The 19891-nt window shown below is 37.5% G+C and overlaps 1 protein-coding gene across 1 annotated transcript in view; it reads right to left on the bottom strand.

Annotated features, from left to right (window-relative positions):
- The window catches only part of DIPK1A (divergent protein kinase domain 1A), a 124857-nt gene that overhangs the window by 25661 nt on the left and 79305 nt on the right, over positions 1-19891 (bottom strand). Inside the window, exon 2 of the mRNA XM_080802395.1 lies at positions 9500-9634. Within this exon, the coding sequence (XP_080658521.1) occupies positions 9500-9634 (135 nt within the window). The remainder of the gene's footprint in view (positions 1-9499; positions 9635-19891) is intronic.

The raw sequence follows: 19891 nt of genomic DNA, 5'->3' as shown, positions 1-19891 counted from the left end.
TTCCCTATGGATTTTGGCCTCATCTAGCCAGCCCCCGTAACTGGGAAGCCAACTCCTTGCAGTAAATCTCTTTTTTAAAAATTTCGATATAACTGACATATAACATTATCTTAGTCTAAGGTGTACAACAATTTTTTTTGGTGGGCAGCAAAGCAGGGATTATTGAGCCATAGCAAAGTGATAGTACAAAGCTCCCAAGGAGGACGGAAGCTGAAGGGGTTGCCCTACAATCCAGTATTGTTAACTGCAGTCACCTTGCTATATGTTATATCTTCATGACTTACTTATTTTATAACTGGAAGTTTGTTCCTCTGGACACTCTTTACCCACTTTGTCTCCCCTGCTATTTGATGCCTCTGGCAAACACTGATGTGTTTTCTGTATCTATGAGCTTGTTCTCCTGTTGTTGTTGTTGTTTTACTTTTTAGATTGCACATATAAGTGAGATCACACAATATTTGTCTTTCTGTCTGACTTATTTGACTGAGCTTAATGCCTTCAAGGTCCATCCATGTTGTTAATAAGTAACAGTAAATAAAAACTTAAATAATAAATCTCTTAATATATATTTCTTATGGGCTCTGCTTCTTGGCTTGAACCTTGACTAATACAACTGATTGTATAATGTTCTGTGTATGTCTTATCTTCTCAGGTCAGACTCAAAGGCATATACTTGGCAAAATTATAATAATGATGATTCACTGAGCATTTATTTTGTGTCAAGCATAGTGTTAACGCTTACAGTAGACGAATTCATTTTATCCTCACAACTACCAGGTGAGACAGACAGTATTATTAACCCCCATTTCACACAGGCTAAGACAGAGCTATCCAGCTAGGGAATGGCAAAGCTAGGGCTCAAGCATGAAGTTCCACTATTCCAGTGCTTCTGCTCTTACCCTCCACAATAGCTATGACCTCACCTGCAAATGGAGAGAGAGGGGGAAAGACAGAGGTATACAGACAAGAAAGCTACGTAGGACAAGACAGACCAGGATTCTTAAACATAAGTGAACTGCTTATCACACTCTGTTGATCACCTATGACATCTAACTCCTACACAGTGATTTAGCTTGGAGGCAATGCTCAGAATGGGACAGTCATAGCAATTTTCTAGGGAAATTTCTGAATTACAATGTTATAGTTACAGCGACATCAACATTAAGGTACTTGCCCTGGGCCAAATAGAATCAAGTCAAAGACCTGAGAACCTTCTTTATATTCAATAGATATGCCAGGGTATCATTCAGTGAGAGAAAGCCATCGTAACTGGTTCAATTCTCCTTTATCTCCATAAAATCCGTGATGTAGGTGGGGCAAGCAGGGATAGTTTTCCTACATGTACAGTGGACTTAACAGAAGTCAATGAAATGAAGTCACTTACTCAAACTCAAGAAGTACATCACAAGAAAGGGTAAGTCTTGTGCTTTGACTCCAGCCTAGTAATTTTTCCAATAGACTAACATGATACGGTTGAGCTGCTTATTATCAAGAAGTTCTCCTTACTTGATGAATTGTACCTTCAATATCCAAGATCTTAAAATATACATGATATGACTAAAGTAATGAAACAGATTTTTATAAAATTCATGAAACCAGCCATATTTTCTAATCTCACACCCCTATTTGGGCATTTACTCACTGTCCTTTCTCCTTAAATGCTTTTTGTCCAGATATTCATACAATTTCTTCCTTCCCATCAGGTTCCAATTCAAAATGCCATCTTCTCAGGGAAGGCGCTCCCAGCCACTGTGGTTAAGGTAGCATGCCCTAGCCATTTTCTACAAAATATTGCTATTATTACATCCTTTGTTATTATGCTTCTTAGTCTCTGAAGTCATTTGTTTATTTTTGTTTTTACTATACATATTCCACTACAAGAATTTAAGCTCCTGGGGTGCCTGGGTGGCTCAGTGGGTGAAAGCCTCTGCCTTTGGCTCAGGTCATGGTCCCGGGGTCCTGGGATTGAGCCCCGCATTGGGCTCTCTGCTCAGCAGGGAGCCTGCTTCCCCCCCTCTCTGTCCGTCTCTCTGCCTACTTGTGATCTCTGTCTGTCAAATAAATAAATAAAATCTTAAAAAAAAAAAAAAAAAAGAATGTAAGCTCCTTAAGACATGGACTCTGCATGTCTTGCTTACCATTATATCACCAGCATCTAGAATAATGACTGACATGTTTAGGTGTAGTAGGTGTTCAAAAAATACTTGTTGATTGATACTTCTAAAATTCTTCTAAAATATCTCTACATGATTGCTATGTGATAGTAGTTATCTTAAAAATAAGTATTAAATGATTAAAAATAGGAAAAAAAAGAACTAGAAAAAAGTTAAAAGTCAAATTGCCAACTTACAAAGGAAAGGAAAGAACCCACATTGTTAAACTTCAGCAAGAAATATTTGTAGGGCCTCTTTGGGATCTTCTGTATTTCTTTACGATCTTCCTTAGTTCATGAAGATAAAATTGAGGATTCTGATGTAAATCTGTTCAGTTTATACACAGGATACTAAAACTCCTTTGGCAAGCATGTTTTTGCTAAATGTGGTTTTGAGATAATGCAGTTTTATATTTTTCTATCCAAATTGAAAATCAGCAATCTTATTATATGCTCTGGTTCAGTTCAGTCCACTTAAATAAGAGAACAGTCTATGCAGTAATACAAATGGAGAAAGAAAATCAGTTTAGACTCTACATTTCATAACAGGAATTACCAGGACCAAAAAAGTATGTGTGGATATTGTCAACATTTGTGAAAAGGCCAGACAATTACTTAGACAGACATTGTAAAACTAAAACACAAGAGAACCAAATTTAAAAAGTATTACATTTCACACCAGTAAGGGCTGATTTACACTTTATTTTTTTTTTCAGATTTTATTTATTTATTTGACAGAGAAAGAGAAATCACAAGAGGGCAGAGAGGCAAGAAGAGAGAGAGGCGGGGGGAAGCAGACTCTGAACAGAGAACTTGATGTGGGGTTTGATCCCAGGACCCCGAGATCATAACCTGAGCCAAAGGCAGAGGCTTAACCCACTGAACCACCCAGGTACCACTGATTTAGACTTTAAAAGGAGGTATAGTTTGTGTAATATAAAACTTAAATGAATATATATAGCTTTGGTTTTTCCTTTAAACATCCCCCTTTTTTATAATTTGCATATTTGCATGAATTTTTTCCTATTCTTTTACTTTCAATCCATCTGCATCTTTATATTTTAAATGTGTCTCTTGTAACTACAATACAGTTTTTAAGAAAATTTTAGTAGAGGGGCACCTGGGTGGCTCCGTGGGTTAAGGCCTCTACCTTCGGCTCGGGTCGTGATCCCAGGGTCCTGGGATCGAGTCCCACATCAGGCTCTCTGCCCCGCGGGGAGCCTGCTTCCTCCTCTCTCTCTCTGCCTGCCTCTCTGCCTACTTGTGATCTCTGTCAAATAAATAAGTAAAATATTTAAAAAATAATAAAAAAATAAAAATAAAAATAAAAAATTTTAGCACAATCTGACAATCTTTGCCTTTTAACTGAACCATTTGGTCCATTTACATTTAATGTAATTACCAACAGATTTGGGTAGAAATATACTACAGCCAATGCCATGGTAAGTCAGCCATATCTTTTCTAGAACTGGGGCACTTTTTCCCTCAGCTATTGGGCATGTAAGTAGTCAACGCTGTCAGCTGAATTCTTCTTTGAGACTTGTCCTCAGTCCTAGAATACAGCTTTACCCAAGGTCATGTCTCCTCAAGAGAGGGTGGAAGAGGGTAGAAAACTGTATCCAATGAGTGGTCAATGACAGGGTATAAATGCCTGGACATTTCCAAGGCTACCTCTAGTTCCAAAGTCCCAGTAGAATCAACTGAGGTCTTTGTTACCACTGCACTGCAGTTTAACTTCTCTGGTTTATCCTGTTTCCTCACTTCCCCACAGATCTTAATCTTAATTAATAATTAATATTAAAGCCCATCCCAATAAATATCCTGCAGGCAAATCTCAGTCTCTGAGTATGTTTCCCAGGGAATTCAATTTGTGACACATATTGTCTTGTTATGTATTTTTAATTCTACTGCTTATATGTTCCTTTTTCTTTACTTTCTTGCTTTCTTTAGGACTGAGTATTCTTTTATTATTCCATTTTTCCTTATTAGTTTGGAGATGATACACTCTTTATCTATTCCAGAGGCTATCCTAGAAATAACAATAGGCATATTTCAGTCAACAAAGTCTAAAGTCAATTGAGGGACATTTTATTAATTAATTGATATGAATAGACTAATTGATATTAACTGGTTGATACTTTTACCTTAATCAGCTATATGATAAGAATCTTAAACATTTTGGGGGGCATCTGGGTGGCTCAGTGAGTTAAGCCTCTGCCTTCGGCTCAGGTCATGATCTCAGGGTCCTGGGATCGATTCCCATATGGGGCTCTCTGCTCAACAGGGAGCCTGCTTCTCTCTCTCTCTCTCTCTCTCTCCCTGCCTCTCTGCCTACTGGTGATCTGTCAAATAAATAAATGAAATCTAAAAAAAAAAGAGATCTTAAACATTTTTTTAAAAGACTTTATTTATTATTTATTTGACAGACAGAGATCACAAGTAGGCAGAGAGGCAGTCGGAGAGAGAGGGGGAAGCAGGCTCCCCGGTGAGCAGAGAACCCGATGCGGGACTCGATCCCAGGATCCCGGGATCATGACCTGAGCTGAAGGCAGAGGCTTTAACCCACTGAGCCACCCAGGCGCCCCAAGAATCTTAAACATTTTAACTCCTTTTACCATTCTCCCAATTTCTACGTAATTGTTATTGTGTGTACCTCATATAAATGGAACTATACAATATTTGTCATTTAGTGTCCGGCTTATATCATTTAGCACTGTGTTTTTGAGGTTCATTCATATTGTAGAATGCATCAGAATTTCATTCTTTTTAAACGAATTTTTTTTTTAAACATTTTATTTATTTATTTGACAGAGAGATCACAAGTAGGCAGAGAGGCAGGCAGGGGCGGGGGAGGGGGGAATCAGGCTCCCTGCTGAGCAGAGAGCCGGAAGCGGGACTCGATTCCAGGACCCTAAGATCATGACCTGAGCCGAAGGCAGCAGCTTAACCCACTGAGCCACCCAGGAGCCCCAAGAATTTCATTCTTTTTAAAGGCTGAGTAAGGGGCGCCTGGGTGGCTCAGTGGGTTAAAGCCGCTGCCTTCGGCTCAGGTCATGATCCCAACGTCCAAGGATCGAGCCCCGCATCGCATCGGGCTCTCTGCTCAGCAGGGAGCCTGCTTCCTCCCTTCTCTCTCTGCCTGCCTCTCTGCCTACTTGTGATGTGTCTGTCAAATAAATAAATAAAATCTTTAAAAAAAAAAAGGCTGAGTAATATTACATATATTTTGTTTATGCATTCATCTGTTAATGGATGTTAGAGTTGTTTCCATCATTTGGCTCCTGTGAATAATGCTACTATGAACATTGGTATGCAAGTATCTGCTTGAGTCCCTGCTTTCAAGTCTTCTGGGTATATACTTAGAAGCACAATTGCTGGATCATGTGGTAATTCCCTATTTAACTTTTTAAGGAACTACCACATTGTAAATTCCTGATTCTGCTTAATACGTTTCAATTCTCTGTTGAAATTACCCATTGTTTTATTTAATTTCTTTACCTTTGTTCCTATTTACTTGAACCCAAACACAGTTATTTTATTTTATTTTAAACACAGTTATTTTAAAATCCTTTTTGGATGACTCCAATATCTGGATCATCTGTGGATCTGATTCTACTGTCCATGTTTATCTCTTGGGTTTTGATCATGTCACCTTGTCTTTTGCCATGTCCTCTGGTTTTTCACACAGTGCCTCCAGAGAGCATTTCCCTTCCCTTGAGTAGACAGATAGAATGGTAGCTGATCACCTTAACCCAACCAGGGACTGTGCTGAATGGAGGCTGGGCTGCAGCTCTGGTAAAGCTTAAGCTATTTTTGGCTGATCTCCACTCCAAGAGCATAGCCCTCTAGGGTTTTTAATAGAGAGCCTGGGAATTCACTGGGGTGTCCCTCCATTGGCAGGTTCATAACTCTAGGCTGTATCTTGTGTGACTGCCAAAATGTCTGCTCTGCTTTTCAAAGGCTTTCCGATGAGATGTTTAGCCTCCCATTCTGCAAAACCCTAGGATTTGGCCAATGTCCCAACAGGATAACTGGCTGTATGCTTTAGGCTCTCTTACTTTTCTACAAAAGCTTGCTAATTTCTTGTCCCCAGCAGCAGCTCTCTCCCAGTATACAGTCCTGTTTCTCAGACCTCTGCTTAATGCCCAGTATCAGCAACAATCCTGAGGGAAAAAGAGGCTCCAAAAGTCAGCTCACATCTTTGAGGTCCTTTTAGTTCACCTTTACTGTTGGGGTTCTGCTCTTTAGGGTATCAACTGACAGCATGGTGTACCAAGGTCCGACTCTTGGTAGGACCTGAACTATATTTTGATCTTCCTAGCCCCATAAAACTATTTTAGGTCATATACCCCAGGCAAACAAAGTCACCAAATCTAGGCTCACCTTTCTCAAACCTTATCCTCTCCCAGATCTTGACCAAGTAATTCCTCACAAGGTATCTTGTCAGCTCTTTGAAGCTTTAATGTATACTTCAGAAATATTTTTTCTGCTTGCTTTCTAGTTCTAAACACAAAATTCCTATTAAATGTTAGTACTATCTTGGTACTACTGATCTTAATATTACCAGTTTTGGTAAGTTTTAAGAACATAAATCCCAAATGCAGAAAAACTACAATTTTTTTAAAGCCAGCCTCAGGGAAAAGATATGTTTTAGGCTCAGAATATGTTTTCATTATTTTCAAATTTTAGTAAGATAACCATTAAATGATGCTAGAATTATTATTATATTAGAATTATTAAATTATGCTAGAATTCTGCTTCCATTTCTTATAAAGTGAAATTAAAGGAAAAAGCATGAAAAATACTTCAGTAATAAAATATTAAAAATAATAAATAAAATAAAAAATACTTTGCAAGTATAACTCATTTGTAACAGAATATTCACCATCATATGCCTTATAATTTGAATATTATTGTATTAACACACAATAAAAGCATACCTATTTCATTTTATTTTAATCTCTTATTACAGTATTTCTAACATCACCAGATGACGTTAATAGGTCTTCCTGGGAGTTGTGGTGGGATGAAGTTTTTCCTAATCAAATATATTTGCTTTTTCTGGAGATGCACAGTACATATTAATATATTAAGTATCTTGGGAAGTCCTCAGTAAAGTCACCTATTTGTCTTTGTTTAACCTGTTGTTTTCAAATATATCTGACAGCAGAAAGTTTTTATCCATGGGATACTTTTTTTTTTTTTTAAGATTTTATTTATTTATTTGACAGACAGAGATCACAAGTAGGCAGAGAGGCGGGCAGAGAGAGAGGAAGAAGCAGGCTCCCCGATGAGCAGAGAGCCCAATGTGGGGCTCAATCCTAGGACCCTGGGACCATGACCTGAGCCGAAGGCAGAGGCTTCAAACCACTGAGCCACCCAGGTGCCCCCATGGGATACTTTTTAATGTGTCCCAAGAAACCTAGTTTGAGAAAAGTGCCCTCAAAAAAGAGAAAATAGACATTTCAAATAATTTTGGTTATTTTAGGTTATTATTATTATTATTATTTTTAAAGATTTTATTTATTTATTTGACAGAGAGAGATCACAAGTAGGCAGAGAGGCAGACAGAGAGAGAGGGGGAAGCAGGCTCCCCGCTGAGTGGAGAGCCTGATGTGGGGCTCAATCCCAGGACACTGGGATCATGACCTGAGCCGAAGGCAGAGGCTTTAACCTACCGAGCCACCCAAAACACCCCTATTTTATGTTATTATAATTGATTATATAACTCCTGCTTATTTCTTCTTCATTTAAGGTAAAGCAGGTGAGTTTTGTGGGGTTTTTTTCCTAGTTTATTAGACTATAATTTTGTTAGTCTTTTCTAACATAGGGTAGCAGAAAGAGTCTAAGCTTTATATAGAAGCAGAATAGGACCAAATTCTGGCTCCATCATCAACAAGCAAATTCTCTGTCTTAGTCATATATACATATTATATATATTTAATTAAAGCATAGTTGACATACAATGTTACATTAATTTCAGGTGTACATGTTTCTTTATTTGTAAAATGGGCTTGGGGGACTTTCATAGTATTATTTCAAGTGTTTCTGACCAATATGCAGTACACTGCCTCTGGCCCAGAGGTTCCTATCTTAAAATCCTTCCAGGATCTGGGGGTACCCGGGTGGCTCCGTCAGTTAAATGTCTGCCTTCAGCTCAGGTCATAATCTTGCAGTCCTGGGATCGAGTTCTGCGTCAGGTTCCCTGCTTAGTGGGGAGCCAGCTTCTCCCTTTGCCTGCTGCTTCTCCCCATCCTTGCTCTCTCTCTCAAATAAACAGATCTTAAAAAAAAATTCCTTAATGATCTGGGACGGCCAATTGAAATGGATATATAAGACTGACACCTTTGAACTTGATTTGGGACTCATCTTTACTAATTCATTTCCCTGCTTATTAGACCAGTAATTCCTCCCTTGCCTACTTATGAGGCTATAATACTCCTGGGGAATAATTTTTTATCTTAATTGAGAATGTCTAGAATTAAACTGATTTTCATTTCCTTAGAACTTTGGAAAGCTTCAGGTCTCCCTGTCTTATGTTCTTATAACACTTGCTATTGTAATCATTATCCTACCTTACTGTATTCATTTTCTTCCCTGCTGGGCTCTAAGTTCCTATGGTCCTGACAGCCTGTTCCCAGTTATATGCACATACTTAGCACCATTGGCCTAGGTGAAGAGTAACTACCTAATAACTACAGAATCTTTAATAAATTATAATAAGTGGGACCCCAACAATCATCATTATCAAAAATACATTTCTCAGATGCAATGGTTTAATATTATCTATACCAAAGATATTAGAAGAAAACAAGGAGTTAAATTTACAGATCCTCAAATGTATAACCAATAATCACTAGAAACTTAGACTGATAGAGCAATTTTCCTGAGATGTGTCCAATCATTAGGACAGAAAATAAATACTAAATATATACTATGTTTTTCAGATACATTTTTGATATTTGAGAATGACTCCATTTATTCAAAAGATGTGTTCCAGTAAGGTTGCCTGTAAATAATAGTTTTATACTCTAAACATTTAAAAACTCATCTGATGTGAGTAACTAAATTATTAGTATATATTTTTTTTTAAAAATCCCTGTCTGTAGTGAGGATGCTCTCACACGAATCTAGTATTATATATTTAGATTTCTGAAATGTAGGTTTTTCAAGATGTGGAACACTCCTACTAACTTGGCCACATCAAAAAGCTACAAAGTTCAACACAACTCTAAGGTCGAATTAACTTTTACTTTTTGAAAACAATTATTACTAAGTATATAAGAAGTAAATATAAGGTATTATTAATATAGTTTTTCTACATACTAGGAAATCAAGAATACTTACTATTATTTTCTTACAGTCCTTCCCTCTGCATAGTTCTGTATAGGTAGAGTACTGCACATATATAATCCAGCTTCCAACAAAAACCGCCAACCAGGAAAAGAAAAGATATTTCATCCGCACATATGAAAAGCGAGCCTGTGAGCAAAAGAGCAAATAACAATCATTCATTCAGCACCAAGTCAGCATTCACTGTCCTAGAACATGATTCCCCACCCCCCCCTCTTCTTGGAAGAACTCAATATATATTCTAGGCTTTCACACACCAATTCTCCTAGAACAAAGTGTACTTTCACAGAGTCCAAACAGCACTGGTTTCAGAAAAGAAGCTCCTTGGTCCTGCCAAGGAAAAAGGGAACAGAATACTCTTTAAAATGTATAACCTTTCAAATACCACCAGCATCGAAAGCTACTTAGGAAGCATGAACACGTGCACCACGCTACCCCAGGCACTTTGTGAGATCAGGTAGAGAGACACGATTCCTACGTACTACGAGCTTACAGGAGACGATTTCCAGTAAGAATCTTCAAGTTCTTTATGGATAATCAGCATAAAAATAATTTTGTTTTAAAGAAATAAGAATGGAGAATTTGGCTATTTGTTTAATGTCTCATAGGGAAGCCAACTGCTCATTCCTATTTCTTGGTCTATGCACCAAGGCTTTCTGTTCCTTCCATTCAACCAAATGCTTCACCTAATAGGTACTCTGGAAGCTTGAGGAGAATGTTGTTACAGCTATTAAAGGAAAAATGACTGGAAAAGAAGGGATAGGATATATAAAGAATAAACTTCTCTTTGCACGTCAGCTTGGAAAGCTACACAATGGGATCCTCTTTGCATTGTTTTGCTCCCAGTTCTCTGCTAGCTAATTGCAACTTGGGCCAGTTACTTACTGCCTTTTCTCTGCCCGTCAACAATATATCAAAGAGTTTAATCTTCAAAAGTGTCAGTTGGTCAAGATAATTGGACATTTATTTTTTGAGTCTGGATCTCCAAGGGTCTGGTTTTATAAATGGTAAATTTGGAGGCTATGGAGATAAGTAAACAGAATAAATTATAGATATGTCAACAAACAATGAAAAGCTACTTTTGCTTTTATAATCACGAGCCAGTTTCTCACACTGGGTAACAGTAGGATACTGTGAGCACTGCGAGCATGCAAAGAAAGCAGAGAGAGATGAAAGGGACCTAAGTGCACCTGCAGAAGACAATGAGTGCAAAGGAAAATACTGAATTCTGTTGGCCCTCTTTGCGATTTAGATATCTGTCTTGTGAGATTAACAGATGGTGAATTCCAGTACGAAAAAGCTTGAGCACAACAAATTCACAGTGAAGTGACAGGTCTTCGAGCTTTAGTATTAAAATATAAAAAATGCCTTTAATGCAAGCTCTTTTTGTATAGCTCTAGATGAATCCAGTACAAGAAAATTCGTACAGAATTCTGAATTAAATCACATAAGTGACAATGGGGTGCACACTGAAGGGTTTGTTTGACAGACATTTAAGATCACTTGACCCTACTAAAGGGTCAGACAAAAATTGATATGTACCAGTATTATGAAGCTTAAATATGATTAGATGACATAATGCCTATAGAACATAAGCACATTGTGAGGCACATGGAAAAGACCCAACAAACGTTAGCTGAATCCCTTTGCAAGGCACTGAACAAAAAGCCAAGAACGCTGTCACTGTGATTTGGCCACCACCTTCTTCTTGGACTTGCAAAAAGAAAACTGAATCTGAATCTGATTAAGTCTTTAGCTCCAGCTACCAGTTTACAGGAAATAGAGGAGATGGGGAAATACAAGTGATTCCTCAGTAAGTGACACTATTGGGATAAAATCAGCAAACTCCAGGCTGTGGAAAACACTGCAATACAAACAACCCAGTTTTCCAACAACATAAATGATATGGGAGAAAAGAAGGAGAAGATGGAGAAAACTGAAGACTAAAAAATATTTAAGAAATATATCAAATAATCACAATCTGTGGATCTTTTTTGAGTCCTGATTCCAATGAAAAACTTAAAAAAAGAGATATATATGAGACAACTGAAAATTTGGAGACAGGATACCTGATGTCACTAAGAAATTATTTTAATTTTTCAGGCATGATAATATAATTTTTTAAAGAAAAGAGCCCTGATATTTTAGAGACAGATATTGAAATATTTATAAATAAAGCGATATATTTGTAATTTGCTTCAAAACAACAGAGAAAGGAAAAATAGGTGGGGCATGTTTGAAGCAAGATTGGCCATGAGTTGACAATTTTCAAGCTGGGTGATGGGTGCATGCCTTCTTTTGTGTATGTTTTTCTCTACTGATGTAAAATTTTTTATATTATACAATAAGGCATACTTTGACACCAAGACACCTCCTTCCCATACATTCACTCAGCCGCTATCTATTGGTTGCTCTATCATTGTTATTGCCTTTTGCTAGGCATTTTACGACCATCTCCAGTTACTGGGGCGCTTGGGTGGTTCAATCAGTTAAGCGACCAATTCTTGATTTCCACTCAGGGTCTTGAGATCAAACACTGTGTGGGGCTCCGCACTGGGCATGGAGCCTGTGTAAGTTTCTTTCTCTCCCTCTTCCTCTGCCCCTCCTGCCAATCCCCCACCCCCACCAATGCTCACGCTTGAGCTGTCACTCTCTAAAATAAAACAAAACAAAAAAATCTCCAGTGGCAAGAACAAATTATATATCTACCATACAACTGTCCAATAGTTCAGAGGGTCACCTGGAGGACCACAGCATAGCACAATTTTACTTTTGGAAGTCCAATCTAACATAAACATCTTATAGGATTTTTTTTGAGGCAGGGTTTTGTTTTTGTTTTTAAGATTTCATTTATTTATTTATTTGAAAGAGAGAGAGAGAGCTTGAGACCATGCATGGGGGCGAGGAGCTGAGGGGGAGGGAGAGGAAGAGGGAAAGAATCCCAAGCAGACTCCATGCTGAGCCAGGAGTGGGATATGGGGATGGATGTGAGGCTTAATCTCCATCGTGACCTGAGCTGAAACCAAGAGTTGGAGGCTTAACTGACTGAGCCACCCAGGTGCCCCTTGAGGCAGGGCTTTAAAACAAGATTAGTTCAATTCATTTTAAAAAGAATCTGGGAAGACATACTATTTCCTTTTTCCTCTTGCTGTCTTGCTCTACAGCAGGTATAAGTCACAGACAACAGGAAAACAACACAGACCTAGTGAGTAGGGTTTTCCCCAGCATCCAGGTTGGTCCTATCTTACCTTCTTCTCGACACTACCTCAAGGAGTCTTGTGATATTAACTGCCCTCTATCAATAATTTTTCTTCAGGTTTTTGTATACATGTTTAGTAAAGCTACTGTAAAATGCTTTCAAATGCATATGAAGCTTAACACATGTAGGCAGCTAAGGCTTTTGTATATTTCTCTTTCCTGCATATTCAACATAATAAAATTTGAAATCATTTTGCTTTTCTCTCTCTCTCTCAAATAGCTACATTTTTAAAATTTTCTCTGGCATATGTTTAAACTGAAAAACACCCTGTGAACTGGCTTGCCTGCTGAGTGCTTGTCATGATACCGAATGCCAAAAATTTTGGAGAGGAAGTTAGATTAATAGCGTTCCCAGCAGGGCATTGGGCATCACCTGTTGTAGACATAATGACAAAAGGAGTGAGGTATTTTTATTCCAGCACTCCATGGAAAATCACTGTGATTTGGGGTAACACAAAATCATTACAAGGACCTTCATGTGTCCTCTAATATCTGCAGATCCTGCTGCTTCACATTTTAGAATAATGATTGAAGGAAAACAGCCACAAATGACATCTCTGGCTATTGACTAATTTTATTTCCCTGTGTGGTAATCACTAAAATGTTTCCAGTGGTCTGTTCTGTACCAATTACCTAGACAACCCAGTCTTTGATTAAGAAATGAACTTACTGCTTCTGATCTTTTTATTTATGTTGAACTATCCAAAATACTGCCTAGCCGCTTTTCTGTTCTGATTTTGTGCCCAGCTACTAATGGTACACTGCTTTATTTCAAATTTTACTCCTGAAAAACTGATAAGAATTTTAGTAAATACACTATGGCAGTGATTGTCAACTGGAATTACTTTTGGCCCTTGGGAGACACCTGGCAATGTCTGGTGACATTGTTTCATGACAGAAGAGTGCTACGGTATCTTGGTGGGTAGAGGCCAGAGATGTCATTAATATCTGACAATGCACAGGAGAGCCTCCCACAACAAGGCATTATCTGAACCCAAATGTCAGTAGTGGTAAGGCTGAGAAACTTTGCATATGGTTACCTTATAAAATGAAACCAAAAATGGAAAGAATCAAAATTGTATTACGTTCTCATTTTACATTGAATTAGTCCTTAGGGCATCAACTACTACTAATTAGAAAAATTTAACATCTGCCTGGAAATAACAGTTAGAAACAGTTCTTTATGACTAGAGTAAATGATTAGTAGTATATTAGAGAAAAATCACTAGATGGCAAATCCATAAATAATGAAACAAACTTTCTCTACCAATTCCACTCTAAAGAATAGTGATGATTTTTCTTTTCTATATTGTTTGATCTCATTGCGATAACTTTTTATTTCAAAAGAAATCTGAATACCTTTGATCTTATTTAAGTAACTTTACATTATGTTTTTAAAACAGGTATAAAGAGGCAACGCATAAAAAATTAAGGCCACTTCCATTGCCTATCTTTTTCATACTCAACATATTCTGTAAACATATAAAGCACATGGTCCCATTTGATTTACTGTTATTCCCTACACAGATGTTCTTAATTTTGAGAGGTAGGGAAAAAATAACATATTTTTACTTTTACCTACAAATATTTTAGTTAACATATTCAGTGGACTTGAACATTCAGAAAACATAACAAATTGAAAAGGTTATGACTTGCACAAACTCAAATATCATCACTTTATCATTCATCATGCTAAAGAAAAAGCTGAGATGTGCGTTTGTCTTTTTATTCAAGTTTTTCAATTACCAGTTACTCTGAAATAATCTTCAAAAAATTTTTTCCCTTATTGTTATATTGACAACATTGTAGCTGGCTAACTTCTACTGCATATTTAGGACTAATCTAGCTGAGAAAACTAGAGTAAAAATTATGGATAAATTTCCCCAGATATAACTCTTACCCTTTTCTTTAAATACATTCTATTTATAGTGATAGTACTTTTGAAAATAGTGCTAGCTATAATAAACAGAAATATGAAGAAACCATTTAATAGGGTAAATATTTATGTATACCACAACACATGCAGATAAACTTTATCTGGAACAGATCCTCTACCTTTATTAAAAGGGTGTCTCACTACTAGCTGGAGGGCTATTGGGAAGCCATTAAGAAGAATGGATAAAGAAGGGGCGCTTGGGTGGCTCAGTGGGTTAAGCTTCTGCCTTCGGCTCAGGTCATGATCTCAAGGTCCTGGGATCGAGCCCCGCATCGGGCTCTCTGTTCGGCGGGGAGCCTACTTTGCCCTCTCTCTCTGCCTGCCTCTCTGCCTACTTGTGATCTCTCTGTCAAAAAAAAAAAAAAAAAAGAATGGATAAAGAAGATATGGTCCATATATAAAATGGAATATTAAGCCCCCATCAGAAAGGATGAATACCAACTTTTGTATCAACATGGACAGGACTGGAAAAGATTATGCTGAGTGAAATAAGTTAAGCAGAGACAGTCAATTATCACATGGTTTCACTTACTTGTGGAGCATAAGGAATAACAAGGAGGACACTGGGAGATGGAGAGGAGAAGTGAGTTGGGGGAAATCAGAGAGGGAGACAAACCATGAAAGACTGTGGACTCTGAGAAACAAACTGAGGGTTTGGGGGAGAGTGGGGGATGGGTGAGCCTGGTGCTGGGTATTAAGGAGGGCATGTATTGCCTGGAGCACTGGGTGTGGTGCATAAACAATGAATTTTGAAACACTGAAAAGAAATAAAATAAAATAAAATGGAAAAAGAAAGAAAAAAATGTCTAAATGTACCAAATGTAAACTATCCTAGTGTTAACTTTCACAAACATCAAAAGGCAGCTATGATATTAAAAGAAACATTACAAAAAAAAAAACTTTTATGTCATTCCAAACATGGAAAACTCTGGGTTTTTATAAGTTAAAAATAGTGAAAAGAAAGGTTCTAAAAATGTCCATGCTCCCCAGCTTGTCTTGAGCATGAAAATGCTTATTTTTATGACAAAATTTTTAGAGAATTCCTTGTGAAACAACAATATTAGTCTACTGGTCAGAGATTTGGTTTTTCTGTTTCTTTGTTTTAGCATTTTTCATCTTTCTAAGAGGTGAATTTTCACATTCATAGGAAGAATCCTAGTTGTTCCCTGACCTAAATTCTAAAGGTTTTATTTGCATGCACATATTCTGTGTTTTGATTTTCTTGTGGAAACAAAATTCCAGTAAGAAGTGAACAATTTTCACATTTTCTCTGAATGCTGATTCATATTTTTTATCTTAGGGGATGACAGCATCAAAAACACAAGAACACCTGGGGAATTAATTGCATGGGGTGATCCTTAAGTCTGTGGCTAGTTTCAATGGTACATTACTATTTCAAAGAAGTGTCAAAGTATGGGAAAATGTTCATGATACAGTGAGTGAAAAAAATCAGTTTTCAAAAACAACATGTATGGTATGTTCCCAATTCTGCTTTTTGAAAAAGAGAAAAAGTCACCAATAGACCACAGAAACTGCAAGGAAATAAACCAGAGTGTCAAGGGTAGTTATCTCAAAATGTCAAGAGTGGGATCATGAATGATTTTTATTTTTCTTCTCTATTATACAGATTGTCTATAATGAATATACTACTTTTTAAATCAGAAAAAAAACCTACATATTTGTAGATAGGTGCTTAGCACACCTATTTAAAAATATATCTAAAGGATCTACGAGTCTCCTGACTGCTCCTTACGAGCAAGAAGACAGCTAGCATTCTACAAAGCATGTGTGAAGGAAGTGTAGCCTCCATTAGCACTCTACACACAAGGAATATTAGCATTTCCAACAGCAAATGAACTCAGTCATGGGTTCTTCAACATACCAAGGCAGAAAGACAGGGTTAAGAAAGCCAAGTGTTCCCATTTTCTATTGCTTTATAACATATTATCCCATAACTTAGTGGCTTAAGAAAGAATTTACATCTCTCATGGCTCTGAGGGTTGACTGACTCAGCTGGTCAGTTTTCTCAAGTTTTTCTTGCATTTGTGATTAGGACTGAAGGCACGTGAAGGAGGACTGATGTGGTTGGATATGTCCAGTCCTCAGCTGGAAATGGCTGGAATGGCTTCATGTGGCCAGCTGGACTTCTTCAGGGCCTGGAGCTCATGGTAGTCAGGTCTCTTTCATGATGGCTGACTAACCCTAGAGCAAGTGTTCCCAGAGACCAAGATGGAAGTGGCCTCATTTCTGCCCCACATCTCATGGTATCACGGGGCCCGATCAGATTGAATATAGGGGGTATTCCATAAGGGAATGAATAGCAAGCCCCTCACTGAGGGTCACCTCTGGAGACTAGTTACCTCTGCAGGGCAGAATCAGGAAAGAAGGGTCTAAGGGTGAGGAGAAAAGCAATATGGAGGTACCAGCCAGAAGCCAGAAGAGAGACAATTTTTTTGGCCATTCTGATTAAGGGTTCTTCTTTCTTCCTTAGTGGGGAAGAATTGGAAATTGCAGTTAAAATCCATTAACAGTATGTTAAGTTGTATATATTTATATTGAAGGTGACTGAATATAGTTCTCATTCCCTATCGTGAACTCAAAAACTACCAACAAATCTTTAGTTTATATATGCAAATCCCAAGTTAAAGAACTACTGGACATACGGTTATAGATAAGTTTCTATATAGGATTCAAATTACCTTTTTATTTCAGTTAAGATTCTGGCACCTAGAATGGGAAAATCAGATGTCTGTTCTCCCCTTTTAGTAAGCTTAAGGCCTACTGGGTATAGAATTTGCTGAAATATACAATAGTCACAAACAAATCTTACATGGGAATGCTACTGGGCATTCACTAACAATTCACTTACTAAAAATAAATTTTAGCTAGGTTTTACTGAAACCTGAAGATTAAAAAGCACAGTCCCTTTCAAGTTCAGATTCTGAAACACATTCTAGAGCAAAGTTTATTTGGAATAAGTATTTCTAAGGTTGTACAACTCAATTTTGTTTAAGATTTTATTTATTCACTTGAAAAAGAGAGAGAGAGAGAAAGTGCACGAGTGCATACACAGGCACAAGCTAGGAGAGGACCAGAGGCAAAAGGAGAAGCAGACTTCCCAGCTGAGCAAAGAGCCCAATGTGGGGCTCAATCCCAGGAGCCTGAGATCATGACCTGAGCTGAAGGCAGACGCTTAACTGACTGAGCCACACAGGCGCCCCGTACAACCCAATTTTTAACACAGTTTAGAATCTTGGATTCTCTTGGAGAATCCAGAGGCTAACTGATTACAATTTAGATGAAGGTTGATTATTGTAAAGGGTTCTTTAAAAGAAATTAATTTTAGTTAATATTTTGTGATACTGATGAACTGTTGGGTTCTCTAGCTTTCCTTCCCAGTATTTATTTTATGGGACTTCTAGGCACAGTGGCAATTAACTATTGAAACCTAACCTCCCTTTGATACATGAGAAAAGCGCTTGTGTATATTCAAACACTGGGGTGGCCAGGGAAGGGGTGTTGTTGTTCACCTCTGTACAACAACATTCTGCCTTTTATCACTCAAAGGACTGTGGCTGCTAGGGGAATGTGGTCTGAAAGGAGCTACTATTCTTAAGACCTGTGAGACGGTGTGGGGATTCTCTTCCCATTGGTTGGTATCCTGCCACAGTTTTCTAGGAGCCCGAGCACAGAACAACTTTTCTTGAAGTTAAAAATAAAACAGTTTAGAGAATGTTCACATAGTCCATTCTAATCAGACGTCTCTTGAGGATAAACTCCTAAATTGTTAAGCAATTAAAATGTAACTGACATATAAAATAGAAACTACATCAGAGTTCGGAGAGTCCTCAGTGGAACCAGATTCTATTTTTTTGTCATCAAAGTACATTAATACCAGAAAACAGTACAGGCCTGGTATAGAAAAAAAATGGACAGTAAAAAAATTATGTAATTCCAGTTATAAGTAAGTTGTGGGGATGTAATGTACTTCATGGTGAATATAGTTAATAACACTGTGTTGTATATCTGAAAGTTGCTAAGAAAAGATTGTAGAAGTTCTTATCATAAGATGGGGATTAAGGACTTATACTTGGCGTGATGAACCCTGGGAGATGTACGGAATTGCTGAATCACTACATTTACACCTGAAAATAATATAACACTGTATGTTAACTCTATTGGAATTTAAAATAAAATTTAAAAATTAATTAAAAGTTCTTATCATAAGAAGAAAGTTTTAGCTAGGTATATATATTTTGCTATATATATATATATATATATATATATATATATATATATAAAATCATTATGTTGGACACCTAAAACTGATACCATGTTACACATCAACTACATCTTGAAAAAAAAGAAAGAAAAAAGTAAGTGATCCAGTTTTGTATATTCCTTTCCTAATTGTTTTCTAGTATGTATTAAAAACACACATCTTTTAAGAAAAATAAAGTTGGGGTCTTATGTTAAATATCATTTCTCTCTTTTTTTTCCCATTTAACATAATCCAAACATGTACCTAGGCCATTAAATAGTCTTTATATTTTATTTTATTTTATTTTTTTATTTGACAGACAGAGATCACAAGTAGGCAGAGAGGCAGGCAGAGAAAGAGCAGGAAGCAGGCTCCCTGCTGAGCAGAGAGCGGATGCGGGCTCCATCCCAAGACCCTGGGATCATGACCCCAGCTGAACGCAGAGGCTTTAACCCACTGAGCCACCCAGGCGCCCCTAGTCTTTATATTTTAAACATATGAAATTTAAATGAATGTATAACAAATTTATTTATTTAACCCTATCTCTATTGCTGGATATTTTTGTTATTTTGTTATTTTGTTATTTCCAACATTGCGTTGTAATAATAGTAATAACAATACTATTACTGAGAACCACTATTTATAAGTCCTACTCTCTCAGGACTGTTATAAGCACTTTCTACACATTAATTTCCTTAATCTCCATAAAAACTCTATGGCCCAGGGTGATAAATTGGTTAGGGTTGAGAAAACCGTGGCCCATGAGCCAAATCCTATCACCCCCCTGGTTTCGTAAATACTGCTTTATGGGAACACAGCCACCCCCTGCACGGATTTCCGGTCTACATCTGCTTTCCTGCTTCAACAGCACAGTTGCATGGCTGAAACAGAGACTGTATGGCCAGCAAAGCCAGAAATATTTACTATCTGG

The sequence above is a fragment of the Martes martes genome, assembly GCF_963455335.1.
Source record: "Martes martes genome assembly, chromosome: 4".
NCBI lineage: Eukaryota > Metazoa > Chordata > Mammalia > Carnivora > Mustelidae > Martes > Martes martes.
This window is presented reverse-complemented; position numbering and strand designations above follow the sequence as displayed.